At 49.9% G+C, this 14,148-nt stretch overlaps 1 protein-coding gene across 1 annotated transcript in view; it reads right to left on the minus strand.

Moving 5' to 3' along the window:
* Positions 1-362: 362 nt before the first annotated feature.
* The window catches only part of OAF (out at first homolog), a 36,487-nt gene continuing 22,701 nt past the window's right edge, over positions 363-14,148 (minus strand). The window contains exons 2-4 of the mRNA XM_061592784.1: positions 5,157-5,291; positions 4,427-4,607; positions 363-4,058 (exon numbers count right to left, since the gene is read on the minus strand). Coding sequence (XP_061448768.1) covers positions 3,784-4,058; positions 4,427-4,607; positions 5,157-5,291 — 591 coding nt within the window. The 3' untranslated portion in view covers positions 363-3,783. The remainder of the gene's footprint in view (positions 4,059-4,426; positions 4,608-5,156; positions 5,292-14,148) is intronic.

The raw sequence follows: 14,148 nt of genomic DNA on the forward strand, positions 1-14,148 counted from the left end.
CCGTCTGCAAATCAGCTACCTTAGTCCTCAGGAGTTCCACGTCTTCCGTCTCAGAAGTGGGGTTCGTCCCCCCCGCTGCTCCCTTTGACATCTTGTCCCAGTCAAGTGAAGAGAGCGTTGAGGGTGATTTAGGTGGCTCTGTCAAGCTGTCAGGCCCAGGATGTGACTCAGGAACCAGACCAACGATTGTAGTTAATTCGTGTTTTATTAGGGTAATGTCCAAACAAAGACTGCGTTTTCTCATGAATCAATACAGGGATACAGGTCCTGCGGCATTGGGAGAAAGTTGACAGAGCAAGGGACTTCTTCCCGCCTGTTCTTTAAGAAGGGGCCAAACGGGCGCGCAATCTTTCGCTCCTCCTTAACTGCCCCTCAGGTACTGCCCGCCTTCCCCCCCTTCTCTCCTGTCTTTTCAGCTGTCTGCGTGTGCGCGGTGAGGGGGGAAGCATCACCCCCTCCTCTTCTGAAGTTTCCGATTCCAGGATGGGGGAAAGGGGAGGGGCTGATGGTAAACTGCCTCCCCGCTTTTCGGCTGTGAGCAGCCCTCCCTCTTTCCCCTCTTGCTCTGAGCCTGAAAGAGGGGGAGGCGTGAGAATGTCCAGGGAGGGCTCAGGCTCCCCGTTGCTAAGCGACCTTATCACTGGCAGTTCCTCTGTTTCGTCTTCGCTCCAAAGGGGGGAAGTTCCTCCCCCTTCCCTCTGCCATCCATCTGAATACTCTTCTCCCAACTCTCCGGGATCCAGCTCCCCGGGATTGGGACCCCAGCTCTGCCTTCCGACAAGGAGGCATCAACAAAGGGGAGCCAATATGGTGGGGGTTTTGCCCCCCAAAATGTGGCTGCCCACCCTTTTTCCCTGCCAGCACCTCTGTGCCTTCAGGCAGCTGCATGACAAGCAGAAATCAAATGGGTAAAGCTGCTCCATCACTACCGCATCTCCATGGAGGGGAAAGGTGAGCCTTTTTAATTCCTGCCTGTGAAAGGGCACGCGAACCCTTTCAGAAAGAAAATATGGCAATACTTTCCAAACAAAATTTTGGGGTCCTCACAGAATGTTAATTAAGATTTCTGCTTACTTGGTCACACAAAAATCACTAACTTGTGGAACTCCCTGCTACCAGGTGTCAGCAATGGCTCCTGGCTAAGATGGCTTTAAAAGGGAATAAGACAAAGTAATGGAGGATGGATCTAGCAGTGCTGCCTATATGTTACCTGCTTGGTTACAGGCAGAATGTCAATGAGTACCTATTGGTTATGAGCAACAGGGCTATTGTCTTCAAGCCCTGCTTGTGGGCTCTTTGGAGGCATCTGACTGGTCACTGTGGGAAGACCGATGCTGGACCACATGGACCTTTGGTATGAACCAGCAGGGCTCCTCTTATGTACTTTCTGCCATTGTTGTGGGTCAATGCACCAATAGCCACTTTACTACGAATCTTAGTGAGACACGTGCTAAAATCCTACTCAACGATCAATAGGAGTGTTGGATAACCAAGTGGCTATACAGACACCGTGGGCAGCGGCAGACAACAAGGTGCCCTGCAGATGTGGTTGGACTTCAACTCCCATCAGCCCCCGCCTGCACGGCCAATCGTCAGGGATATTGGGAGGTGGAGTCCAACAACATCTAACCCCTCCCCTAAGTGGTAAATGACCACTTGGCAAACTGGCCTTCTGTATATCCATCTGGGGGGGGGAAGGGATGGAAAAGGCCTAGATAACAAGTCATCTCAGCCTTGTGCGTTGTGCTGTAAGATTGACCAGACTGCCACCACTTTCCCGTTACATTTTATAAATAAAGGGAAACTAAGGAGTAGGAGCAGGGAACGGTTTCCCCAGAGGTGGTGGGGATGGAACATGCGGCTGCGGCTACCAACCTTTTTGTCCAGCTGCTCACAAGTCCAATGTATGCATTCAATGTGCACATCCCGTAGTACACACAGGTAACCAGCTCCACCACGTCTTCATGTGGTTTCGCTGCAATCCTAAATCTCCCCCATCCCATCCCAAAGGGGGGTTGGATTGTTCTGCCCTTGAGGTGGGGAGCAGGCACCGTGCGGGGGAGGCACTGGGCAGTAGCATAGGGGAACCAGTTCCATGCCTTAATCAGGCCCTCCTCTTCCTACCCAGGCAAGCCCACACATCCCTGCAGCACGTGCCACTTCCAACACCCGCGCTGCCGGCTGGCCATCCCATATCCCCACGCCTACTTGCTCCCCTTTGGTCTAACCACTGCAGGCACTTTAAAAACCGGGATTGTCATCAGTTCACCCCATCACATTTTGGGAGACTGTGGCATACAGAAACACACAGGCATGTTGCTTTTGGTTAATGAGCAAAAAGGCACCGGGGCATTGGATCTCGAAACAGAAACACACTGGGCAGGCCTCTGCCTCGTTCACTGGCATCTGTTAGCTCAGGGCGAGAAACCCTGGTGATGAAACCCGGAGATGGCGGCCCTTCTACCATTCCCATAATCACTGGCCGTTGGCCATGTTGCCTGGGCCTGAAGGGAGATGGTGTCCGAATCATCCAGAGAGCACCATGTTGGCTACCCTGGGACTTCTTTATGCTTCCTTTCCCATATTTCTGTGGCCCTCCAGATGCTGTTGGACTTCAGCTCCCACCATTCCTGGCCATTGCCTTTGCTGGCCAGGGCTGATGGGAGTTGGAACCCAACAAAATCCGGCAGGCCACGGGCTCCCCACCCTGCTTTAGCTCCTAGTTATCCACTGTTCCCCGGTCACTGGAAGATATACGACAGCAAGGATGGAGAACAAGTACTTTAACTGGAGCCTGATTGTTGTACCTTCCTACTGGGGAGGACCCAGTACCAGAAAGCTAAACAGGATCGTGGGGAAGGGCTCAGTGATGCTCTTTCACTCCTTGCTCCAGGGGCATAGGCTGGGCACAGTATGGTATAGCCATGATGCTGAATCCTGCAGAGGCTGTGTTGCCCATTAATTAAAATGCAAAGGCATTGGTTATTAGGTGGAGGTGTGCCATTGCTGGGAAATGAGGAATTGTTTCCAGGGGATCAGTCCTGTTATTCTGTGATCTTCCTACAAAGATTATGGGGGAGAAGCAGAGTAGAGGAGCACCCCACGTCTGCCTCTACTTAGACGCCAACTGGGATGCCTCATCACAAGAGTTTTCTGTTAATAAGGTGGAGCAGCCAACTTGCTGTGCCTCTTTGTCTCCCTCTGCTGGTTGACCCAGGCAGCCACTTTCTAAACTCATGCACTTTGATCCAGAGGTCACAGGTTCAAGTCCCCACTCTACCCCACGCCTGAGCTGATGAAACACGCATAAAAAGTGTGAAGCTTGGAGGAACCCCGATACCCGTCTGGTCTCAAATTCTTTCTGGAAGATTGTCAAGGAAAAGCCTCCATTCTCTTTTCTTGATTAAATGAAACAGCAGTGGGACACAGTTCAATTTCGGTTGTCGGGAAACCGAAGAAGTCACGACAGCCAATGGTGAAGAGGTGTGTGTGAGGGGGCCCTGAGACCAACAGCTCCAACTCAAGAGCCCGAGACTGAACAGATCTTCGTCTTGGACAACGTTGCAGTCAAACGTAACCTGCGCCCACAAGTCTGAAGGAGTTCGCTGCTGAGCAGCCAAGGAGTTGGACAGACTCGTACAAAGACCTGACGGGCGCTGCTGTCCGGCCCCTGCCTCTTCCCCCCTTTACTGGGCAGCCATCTTGGTAGCACGACCCAGACCCACATGAAGAGAGGTGGAAGGGAAGCACTGATGGTGCAAAAATGGCCACCCAGGGGCCCGGCTAGGTCTCCTCATCCCAAAGGCAGAGTTGCTTTTGCGGCACGTAGTAGTCAAAGCTGTAGCCCTTCTGGCAACTGCGGATGCCACACTTGTAGGAGGAGACCTTCCCAGTGGCATCGCGGCTCTTGCAGTACTTGAGCATGCAGGGATACCACTCGATGCTTAGCGCATAGGTGCAAATGCAAGGCTTCCAACGATCTGCGCAGAGCCGGCATCGCTGCAAGTCGGGAAGGTCGGCCGACTGGGGCAGGACCTCAAACATGGAGCCGTCCACTTCTGTAAGAGAGCCACGTGGGCAGAACAGGGTGAGAAAGTCACTTCCCATAGCAAAGGTCCCTCAACTTTACCAGCCTCTGACGCCTGGAGGTGTCTTGAGCTCTTGAACAACCCCACCCCTTTCCCCCAGATGCCCATCAGGCCTGTAACTCTCTGTGTGAGCCTCCTCAAATCCTCCAGTCATTACTGGACCATTGGCTATACTGGCTGTCTGGGATGATGGGAATTGGCGTCCAAGCCACACATTAGCCACTCCTGCCGTAAGTGTTTGAGGATCTGCTGTTACTGCTCCAGAGTGGAGAAGTTATGGGAAGGGAAGTTTGCAGATTCCCTCAATTTCCTATCCTATAGGAAGCGGTGCCACCTACCTTTCTCCAACCAGAACTTCGCATCCTCTTCCCGGGTGTAGATGGCCTCTTTGGCTTCGGAACAGATGTTGTAGATATGGGAACTGAGCTGGGCCCCTTTGCTGAAGTTGACAGCCACGTCCATGCTGAGATGCTCAAGGGCGCGCACCTCCTCAGCCTGTCGCACTGTCCGTGGGTTTTTCTGGCAAGGAAGAAAATGTTGGAGAGAGTTTTTCAGAGTCTCATCAATACTGCTGTGGTTGGTGCCATTTTTAAACCCAATAGCAGTTTTTAACTGTGCGTGTGTCTGTGTATTTAACTCTCAGAAATGACCAGAAGCATTACTTGTTTCCTCTGTGGGGCTCCACACACATGTTCAAGAGAATCAATTGTGTGTCTGAACCTACTGTGTTCAACCGTGAACCCCTGCATTCAGGATCCACCCAGATGCTGACTTAACCGGCTTATTAAACAGGGCTATAAAAGGCACCCTGGCAAGGCTCCTAACGCAGGCTTGCAGCAAGGTTTCTCTTAGTCCCATGGAAAAGACTTTATGCCATGCTTTAAACTCTTGCTTAGTTTGTCATGTTTTGTAATTTTGCTATTTTTCTTTTAGGGAAGTCACCTTGGACATTGATTTTTCCCCCTTTTGAAGGGGCCCAGTAAATCTAAACAACCAGAATGACGGGCTTTAGGATCACCTTGCCCTAATTGCAAGAGCCAGGGAATGAATGCCCTGCTGCCTTCTCACCTGTCTTAGCTTGGCCATGGACTCGCTAGGGATGATCTCGTTGCGGTGGAGCCTGGTGACAAAGCAGAGGGCCTGGAACTGGCTCTGGCCCCGTTCCAGTTCTCCAAGGATCAGGGCTCGGAAAATCTTCACCTCCTAAAGAGAAGAAGGGAGAGAGTCAGGAGCGCTTCCTGGCTTCAGTGACACAGTGACATAAACCTCATAGGAGTATAGGAAGCAACCTTACGCCGAGTCCATCTAGCTCAGTATTGTTTGCACCAGGGGTTGGGAACCTCAGCCCCAGGGGCCAAATGTGGCCCTCCAGGCCTCTCTACTTGCCCCTCAAAACTCTCCCCAGGCCATACCCCTCACTACCCCCTGCTTTACACCCCCAAGTGATTTTGCCTAGTTAGAATGCATCCTTGAACTCTGATCTTGCCTCTAAATGGAGGACAGAGAAGGCGTGTATGTACAATCTAGCCTACAGTACAAAGGTAAATGTTACATTAATTGCTCCACCCACCACTGACATATGGCCCTCGGAAGGTTGCCCAAAAGGGAATGCGGTCCTCTGTCTGACAACATTCTCCACCCCTGGTCGAGAGTACTCTGACTGGCAGCTCTCCAGGGTTTCAGACAGAGGTCTGGAGAAGTTGGTGCCTCCTGTGCCAACTGCCTGCCTCAGTCTTTTCCAAGCAAGGAGATGGAAAGTACTATGGAATTTCTGCCTGCCACATAGCTGTGTGTAATCACAAAACTGGGAATGTACCACAGGTTGGGAGAGGTGGTGGTGGTGGGGAAGCTAGAGGAAAAAGTCCAAGTGACTAAAATAAGATTTATTGCATGCCCAACACAATTCAGAACAAACCCTTCCGGGGAGGGCAATAGGGGAGGGAGGACACTTCTTATGTCAACAATTGTCATAAAATGCATGCCACTTGTATGACATGCATATTCTGTTGAGCCTGGAATAAAGAGCCCCCCCCCTTTTCTGCCACACGGTTCTTGACACCACTAGATCCCTGTTTATTTATTTATTTATTGTAATTGTATACTGCCCCATGGCTCTCTGGATGGTTTACAGTAACTAAAAACATTAAAAACAAATATACAAGTTTAAAACACATATTTTAAAAACAATATAAAACACTTTAAAAAATTTAAAACAATTAAAAAAACACATGCTAAAATGCCTGGGAGAAGAGGAAAGTCTTGACCTGGCGCTGAAAAGATAACAGTGTTGGCGCCAGGCGCACCTCATCAAGGAGATCATTCCATAATTTGGGGGCCACCACTGAGAAGGCCCTCTCCCTTGTTGCCACCCTCCGAGCTTCCCTTGGAGTAGGCACCTGGAGGAGAGCCTTTGATCTTGAACGTAGTGTACGGGTGGGTTCGTATCGGGAGAGGCATTCCATCAGGTATTGTGGTCCCAAGCCATGTAAGGCTTTATAGGTCAAAACCAGCACCTTGAATCGAGCTTGGAAACATACAGGCAGCCAATGCAAGTGGGCCAGAATCGGTTTTATATGTTCAGACCATCTGGTTCCTGTTACCAATCTGGCTGCCGCATTTTGCACAAGCTGCAGTTTCCAAACCGTCTTCAAAGGCAGCCCCACATAGAGTGCATTGCAGTAATCTAACTTGGAGGTTACCAGAGCATGGACAACTGAAGCCAGGTTATCCCTGTCCAGATAGGGAAGTAGTTGGGCCACCATCCAAAGTTGGTAGAAGGCACTCCGTGCCACTGAGGCTACCTGAGCCTCAAGTGACAGAGATGGTTCTAGGAGAACCCCCAAGCTACGAACCTGCTCTTTCAGGGGGAGTGCAACCCCATCCAGGACAGGTTGGACATCCACCATCTGGTCAGAAGAACCACCCACTAGCAGCATCTCAGTCTTGTCTGGATTGAGCCTCAGTTTATTAGCCCTCATCCAGTCCATTGTTGCAGCCAGGCACCGGTTCAGCACATTGACAGCCTCACCTGAAGAGGATGAAAAGGAGAAATAGAGCTGCATGTCATCAGCATACTGATGGCAACGCACTCCAAAGCTCCGGATGACCGCACCCAACAGTTTCATGTAGATGTTGAAGAGCATGGGGGACAGAACTGACCCCTGCGGAACCCCATACTGGAGAGTCCAGGATGCCGAGCAATGTTCCCCAAGCACCACCTTCTGGAGGTGACCTGCCAAGTCGGAGGGGAACCACTGCAATGCAGTCCCTCCCACTCCCAACTCAGCCAGTCTTCCCAGAAGGATACCATGGTTGATGGTATCGAAAGCCGCTGAGAGATCAATAAGAATCAACAGAGTCACACTCCCCCTGTCTCTCTCCAGACAAAGGTCATCATACAGGGCGACCAAGGCTGCTTCTGTACCAAAACCAGGCCTGAAGCCCGACTGAAATGGATCCAGATAATAGGTCTCATCCAGGAGTGTCTGGAGCTGGCAAGCAACCACTCGTTCAAGGACCTTGCCCAGGAATGGAACGTTTGCTACCGGCCTATAGTTATTAAGATTTTCTGGGTCCAGGGAGGGTTTGTTCAGGAGTGGTCTCACTACCGCCTCTTTCAGGCAGCCAGGGACCACCCCCTCTCACAGAGAGGCATTAATCACTTCCCTGGCCCAGCCGGCTGTTCCATCCCTGCTAGCTTTTATTAGCCAAGAAGGGCAAGGATCCAGCACAGAAGTGGTTGCACGAACCTGTCCAAGCACCTTGTCAACGTCCTCAAGCTGTACCAACTGAAACTGAAACTGTTGAAAGTAAATGGTGGCAACCCTATCCAAAAGCCCCTTTTGCTTGACTTGCCGGCCTTTTCACTGGTTTTGCTCCCGTGTCCTTAAGAGCAGCTCAGTACACAAAACTGTGTATTTGCCACATTCTGGCAAACACAAACAGTGCAATTAAAGTAGCCTTGTCGCTCTTGCGCAACAAACCTGCTTCGGGAAACAATCAGACTTTTTTTTTTGTGGCAAGGGAAGTAAGAGGGAAAATTCACTGGGAAGTATGGGAAGATAATGATTTGGCACAAGCATTGTATAACACCCCTGAAAACAAATCAGATGAATGCTCGATAAACAACAGACATCCTATAACCTTCTCGCAAACTTTGTGCAAGGAAATCAGGATGAATGCTCAATAAAGAGGTCATCTGGAAGCAGCCACAGACATTGAGGTCAAGCCATCCCTATCATTCTCTTTCTCTCTTTCTGCCAGGAAAAGTTTTGCCTGTTGAATTTTGATACATATCAGGCTGTTATTAAAGGGACAGGAGCAGGACAAGTAAAAAAGAAAAACATGGACAAATCTGACAGTTTTGGTTTTATGCCGTTTCTCATTTTTCCAATCTTAAATTCAGGCTTCTTTTTATTTTAGTTTTAGTTGGTGAGTTTTTAAAAATTCATCAGCATTTGGTGCAAATTTCTCCTAATAAACACATTTTTGTATGCAGTTTTGTCTAATGCACACAGTTTTGAAAGCAATTTCTCCGAATATAATGCATTTTAATATTATACTGATACCTTCATTTTTATGCATACTTCCTCCTAATATATGCATTTTTGTACACACTGTTTCATTGCAGAGCTGCATCACAAAATTTAGAGATATGTGAATGTCAAAGGATACTTGTGTTTCGGTTCATGCATTGCTCCAAAGAATGCAAATTCGGTAATTTCTCATTATGCACACAGTGGCAATTCTACCCTTTGCTCATGTTCTCCTTTTTTTAAAAAAACAACAAGTTAATAAAAGAAAAAGAGAAGAAAACTATTTCATATGGTAATGTCTCACACTCAGGTCACAAACGTTTTTTTTTTTTTAAATAAAAAAATTAAAAATAGTTTTACGGGAGCACAGGGTTAAAAATGAACATAAGAACATAAGAAGAGCCTGCTGGATCAGGCCAGTGGCCCATCTAGTCCAGCATCCTGTTCTCACAGTGGCCAACCAGGTGCCTGGGGGAAGCCCGCAAGCAGGACCCGAGTGCAAGAACACTCTCCCCTCCTGAGGCTTCCGGCAACTGGTTTTCAGAAGCATGCTGCCTCTGACTAGGGTGGCAGAGCACAGCCATGAGGCCAGCCTCCTCTCGGAATAAGGGCTTGCAGTGGCTCCTTCTTCTGTCCAGCCTTAAAAATAAAAAAAGGAAAAAGCAAGCCAGGAGAGATTGCAAAGCAAGAGGTCCTGCTGAGTCCAGACCTCCCTCCTCCTGTGAGATGGAGTCATTTATGGGGCAAACTAGGAGGCCCAGGATCGCTTCCTGCTACGGAAATGTACTCTGTCCTGCCAGCCACTGGCTGAGGGTGGCTAGAAAATTGGGGGGGGGGAGGAGAGGGATAAAATGATAGTCAGGGAAAGATGTCCAATATGTGGGGGCAGGGGGGGGGAGACAACTGCAATCCATTTAACCCAAAAGTTGTTGGTGAAGAAGTCAAAATATTAAGAAGCCTTCTGCTCATTTGCAGACGCTCTTTTATTGCGCTGTAAAACACCCATCCTGAGTTGCTGTTATCTCTGCTGGCCTCCTTACTTCCCTCAAAGGGCTGTTAATGGATGGACCATTCAAGCTCTTTAGTGTAGGTACCATTAACTGCACTTGCCCCTTTTCCCTCCTCCCCTCCCTTTGTTATCATAGTGCTGAAATGTCATCTGTAAGCTCCTAGGGGCCAGAGACCTGCCTGCAAAGAACATAGGAAGCTGCCTTATATTAAGCCAGACCACTGGTCCATCTAGCTCAGAATTGTCAACACTGACTGGCAGCAGCTCTCCTGGGTTTCAGACGGGGGGGGTCTCTCCCAGTTCTAACTGGAGATGCTTGCTGGGATTGAAGCTGGGACCTGCTGCATGCAAAGCGGACGCTCTGCCACGGAGCTAAAGCCCTTCCCCGAACTGTATGGAGGGAGGAAGGGTGGGATATAAACATTAAACAGAGTGGTGGCCATGTGTCCTACTTTTGCAGAGGACAGCTCTCTATTTACAGGCATCTTCTATGTGAAGGGCTGCCTGGTTTAAAAAGAAAATGCAAACCCTAAGAAGGGAAAGCACCTAAGAACCTAAGGATAGCCCTGCTGGTTCAGGCCAGTGGCCCATCTAGTCCAGCATCCTGTACTCACAGTGGCCAACCAGATGCCTATGGGAAGCCTGAAAGCAGGACCTGAGTGCAAGAGCACTCTCCCCAGCAACTGCTGTTTGGAAATGTACTGCCACCAACTATGGAACAGGAGGTGCTCTCAAGCTGCCCATCAGTAGCACCTGGACGGCAGATGGAGCAGGCCTGCAGGTCTCTGTCTTTCCAAAGATGCATTGTATTTCAACTTAAATATTAGTAATTAGCCCATGCAAATTGGTGCCCTCTTTATTTCATGATGCAGTTTCTTCTGGCAATGTGTAAGTGGCCATACTACGATACAAAGACAGACAGGGTATTCCTGGAACTTATGGCTCCATATCTTGTTCAAGTACCTATCTTTTCTAATTACCTTTTTTTATCCCACCCTGCCTGCAAGGCATTCAGGGTAGCATCAGTGCTTCCCTCCTTTTTATCCCACAAACAACTCTGTAAGTAGGGTTGCCAGGTTCAGGGCCTGAGACTGATCCTGTGTCTTTAGGAGAAGAGAAAGTCAGCCAAGTGCAGGTATTCTTGCAACACTGTAATGGGAAAAACCACAAGGTGGAATTCTCCCTTCGCCCTGCACAACCTTTAAAGATACAGAAGACCTCTTGGAGGCTGGGTCTGGCAACCAAGAGGCCTTTTATATCTTTAAAAGTTGTGGAGGGGGAAGAGAGAATTCCACCTTGTGGTTTTTCCTATTACAGTGTTGCAAGAACACCTGTACTTGGCTGACTTTCTCTTCTCCTAAAAAAACAGGATCAGTCTCAGGCCCTAAGCCTGGCAACCCTACCTGTAAGGTAGATTAGAGTGAGAAATGGTTACCCACAACAGAACTATGGTCATACTGTAAGGCAAATCAGAGGAAGAAAAGGCTCACAGAATTAGATATGTTTTCATTAGAAAGACCAAGGATGCAAATCCCAAGCATAATTCCTTGGAAGAAAATCCCAGTGACGCCACTGGGACTTTCTCCTGAGCAAACATGATTAGGATTGGGCTGAGAGTTCAACAGACTGACAGGCTCAAGGAGGAAAAGTTGGACAGTGGCCTTAGAGAATCAGCAGTGGGGAGGGGGGACATCTCAGACCAAGAGGCCAAGTGAGGCCCTCCAATCCTTTGGACCGTGGCACTCTCTCCAGGCCACACCTCCTCCTTAGCCACACCCCTCACCTAGGCTTCACACCTTACACAAATGCTTTTGCCTGGCTGGAATGCCTGCCTGAACTCTGATAATGCCTCTTGCAGGGTAGAGAGGTTTGTATGTGTAGAAACGAGCCTACTGTATACAATGTATATTAATGACTCCACCCACTTCTGCCCCTGGCCCCGCCCCTCACTGGCATGTGGCCCCTGGAAGGCTATCCAGATGAAAATGCGGCCCTTTGGTTGAGAAAGTAATCCTGCCCAAGATCTACAAGAAACCCCATCCTGGAGCACTTCATGAGTATGACGATGCATCCTGTCCCAGCTGCTCTTCCCCAAGATCTCTACAGCATTCCAGGCCCCTGACTTTCTAAGGCCCAGAACCAAGCTGCCCTTTGACTAAGCCACCCCCTGGGATGACCCCTGGCTCCATCTGTATACATTCCAAGGCTGATTCACTGTCTCCCCTCCCATGAAGCGAACAGGCAGGCCCCAGAACAGAGGAAACGACTGGACAGCTGACAGCACAGCTGCACGTTGGACCCGGGGCTGAGCTGGGAGTTTGCTGGATGCCTTTGTTAGACTGAAACAGGAGAAGGTAACAAGGGAAGAGGACAAGATTCCAAGCCAGCACACCCACCCAGCCTCTCTCAAAAGCTGATGCTTGTCTTCAGGTTGCTAAGCTTGTGGCCACCCTGCCACGTAACCGGGGCCTTGCATGCTCCCTTGCAGGAACAGTACCACTAGTCTTTTCCATGTTTCTAGACCTTATGCACTGCAGCTTGGGAAATGCATAGGCAGTGTGCTGTATTTAAGTGACAGAGAAGGACCACAGCTCAGTGGTACAGGATGGGATCTGCATGCAAAAAGAGTTCAGGTTCAGTCCCCAGTACCTGCAGAGGGCTGGGGAAAAGATTCCTGACTGAAACCTTGGAGAGTTGCTGCCAGTCAGTGCAGGTCAAACTAAGCTAGAGGAACCAATGGTCTGACTCACTTTCCTATGCATGCAAAACATGTGCTCCACCAATGAGCTATGGCCCTTCCAGGGTGTTTTTTTTTGGAGGGAGGGCATCTGAACCTTCCTAGCTTGAAAACCCCTTGCAGTCACAAGGACAACAATTCTGGCTCCTGGGATCCCAAACCTATTTGCTTTCAGCTGCAGTTCGCCCTTCTGGCCCCAGGCCAACTGGCTACTTCATACCCCCGCAAGTCCCTATCATTTTCTGTCGCACCAGTGAGCGGGTGACCCAGCAGCGCCACTGAGCCAGTCTAAATATTTATCTACTCTCTCTGTGTGCCAGGTGATTTATAGGCTGCAAGTGCTCTCTCTCTCTCTCTCTCTCTGGGCCTGGTGTGGAAAGGAATGGCTGTCGGGAGGCCTCTTGGGGTGGGTCACACAGCCGGCATCTTCACTTAATGAGGGTGGGTGGGGAGGGGGGCTTGGAAAAAGGAGAGAGGTGAGAAGCATCACAATGGATAAAAGGGGATGAGAAAGCCGGGCAATTGTTGACACCAAAGGGATGGGACGCTAAATACCTCCCTAGCACATTGGATGCGAAGGATGCCTGAGTGCGCACATTGCTGCATGCCCCATAAAATACGCATGAGTGGGTGCTGGTCCTTTTTTGCTTGACATTCATGCGTGCATTATAAAAAAAACCCCATAGCTCAGTGGGGGGGGGGAGCACATGCATTGCATGCAAAATGCCCCAGATCCTCACCCTCCATTGCTGGAGGCACTATGTCTCTGGGAATCACAAGTGGGGAGAGTTGCTGTTGCACTCAGGCTCTGCTCGCAGGTTTCCCATAATGGGCATCTGGTTGGCCACTGTGAGAACAGGATGCTGGACCAGATGGGCCCTTGGCCTGGTCAACAGGCTCTTCTGATGTTCTTAAGTCTCTGGCATCTTCAGGTAGGGCTGGAAAAGGACCATTCTCTGTCTGAAATGCTGGAAAGCCTCTAACATTCTGTGTGGGCCGAACATGGGGAACCTGCACTCTTCCTGATATTATTGGACTCCAACTCTCATCATCCTCAACAACTGCCACGCTGGCCAGGGCTGATGGGAGTTGGAAGTCCAGCAACACCTTCCCCATCCCCGGTGTTAGACAGCTGGGCCTGTGTTCAAAGCCCTGTTCAGCCACAAAACCTTAGGTGAGGCTGAGAGAGAACAACTGGCCCACCTCACAGGGCTGTTGTGAAGATAAAGGGGGACATGTGTGTTGTCTTGAGCTCTTTGGAGGAAGGGTTGGGAAGGAAAACAAAAATCTAAGAACGTGCATTGCTCAGATTTACCATTGCACCTGATTTCTGGGAAGCTTTGAGCTGCTGGTGCCTTCCACGGTGGAAGAAATTATGCGCCAAACAGGCAGACACATGGTGTTGCAGGCACACAGAAGCACTTTGGCACACACAGCCTATTCAGAGGAGTTGATTGGAGGGTATTGCTTGCAAAAACGCTACCAGCCCCCTGCTTCCAACCAGTCTCCCCCACTCACCTGTTGTCCTCCCCAACCATTCCTCTCTCTCCCTTCCCCCATCAACCCCACTTCTGCTAGGCCTCAGTGCTGCTTGGACAGCCCTATCCTCACCTCCCTCACAGTGCCCCATCAGCTACATTGGAATGGCTTCCTTTTATTATTTCCAGCTGGGGTGTTAAACTCCAAAGCCAGGCCTTTATCTAAACAAACCCATCCTCTGATGGCTCAGTTGGCTCAGATGCGGAGGGGACAGGCCTGGCTTTGCTCTTTAACACCAAA

The sequence above is a fragment of the Rhineura floridana genome, chromosome 12, assembly GCF_030035675.1.
Source record: "Rhineura floridana isolate rRhiFlo1 chromosome 12, rRhiFlo1.hap2, whole genome shotgun sequence".
In the NCBI taxonomy this organism is placed as follows: Eukaryota; Metazoa; Chordata; class Lepidosauria; order Squamata; family Rhineuridae; genus Rhineura; species Rhineura floridana.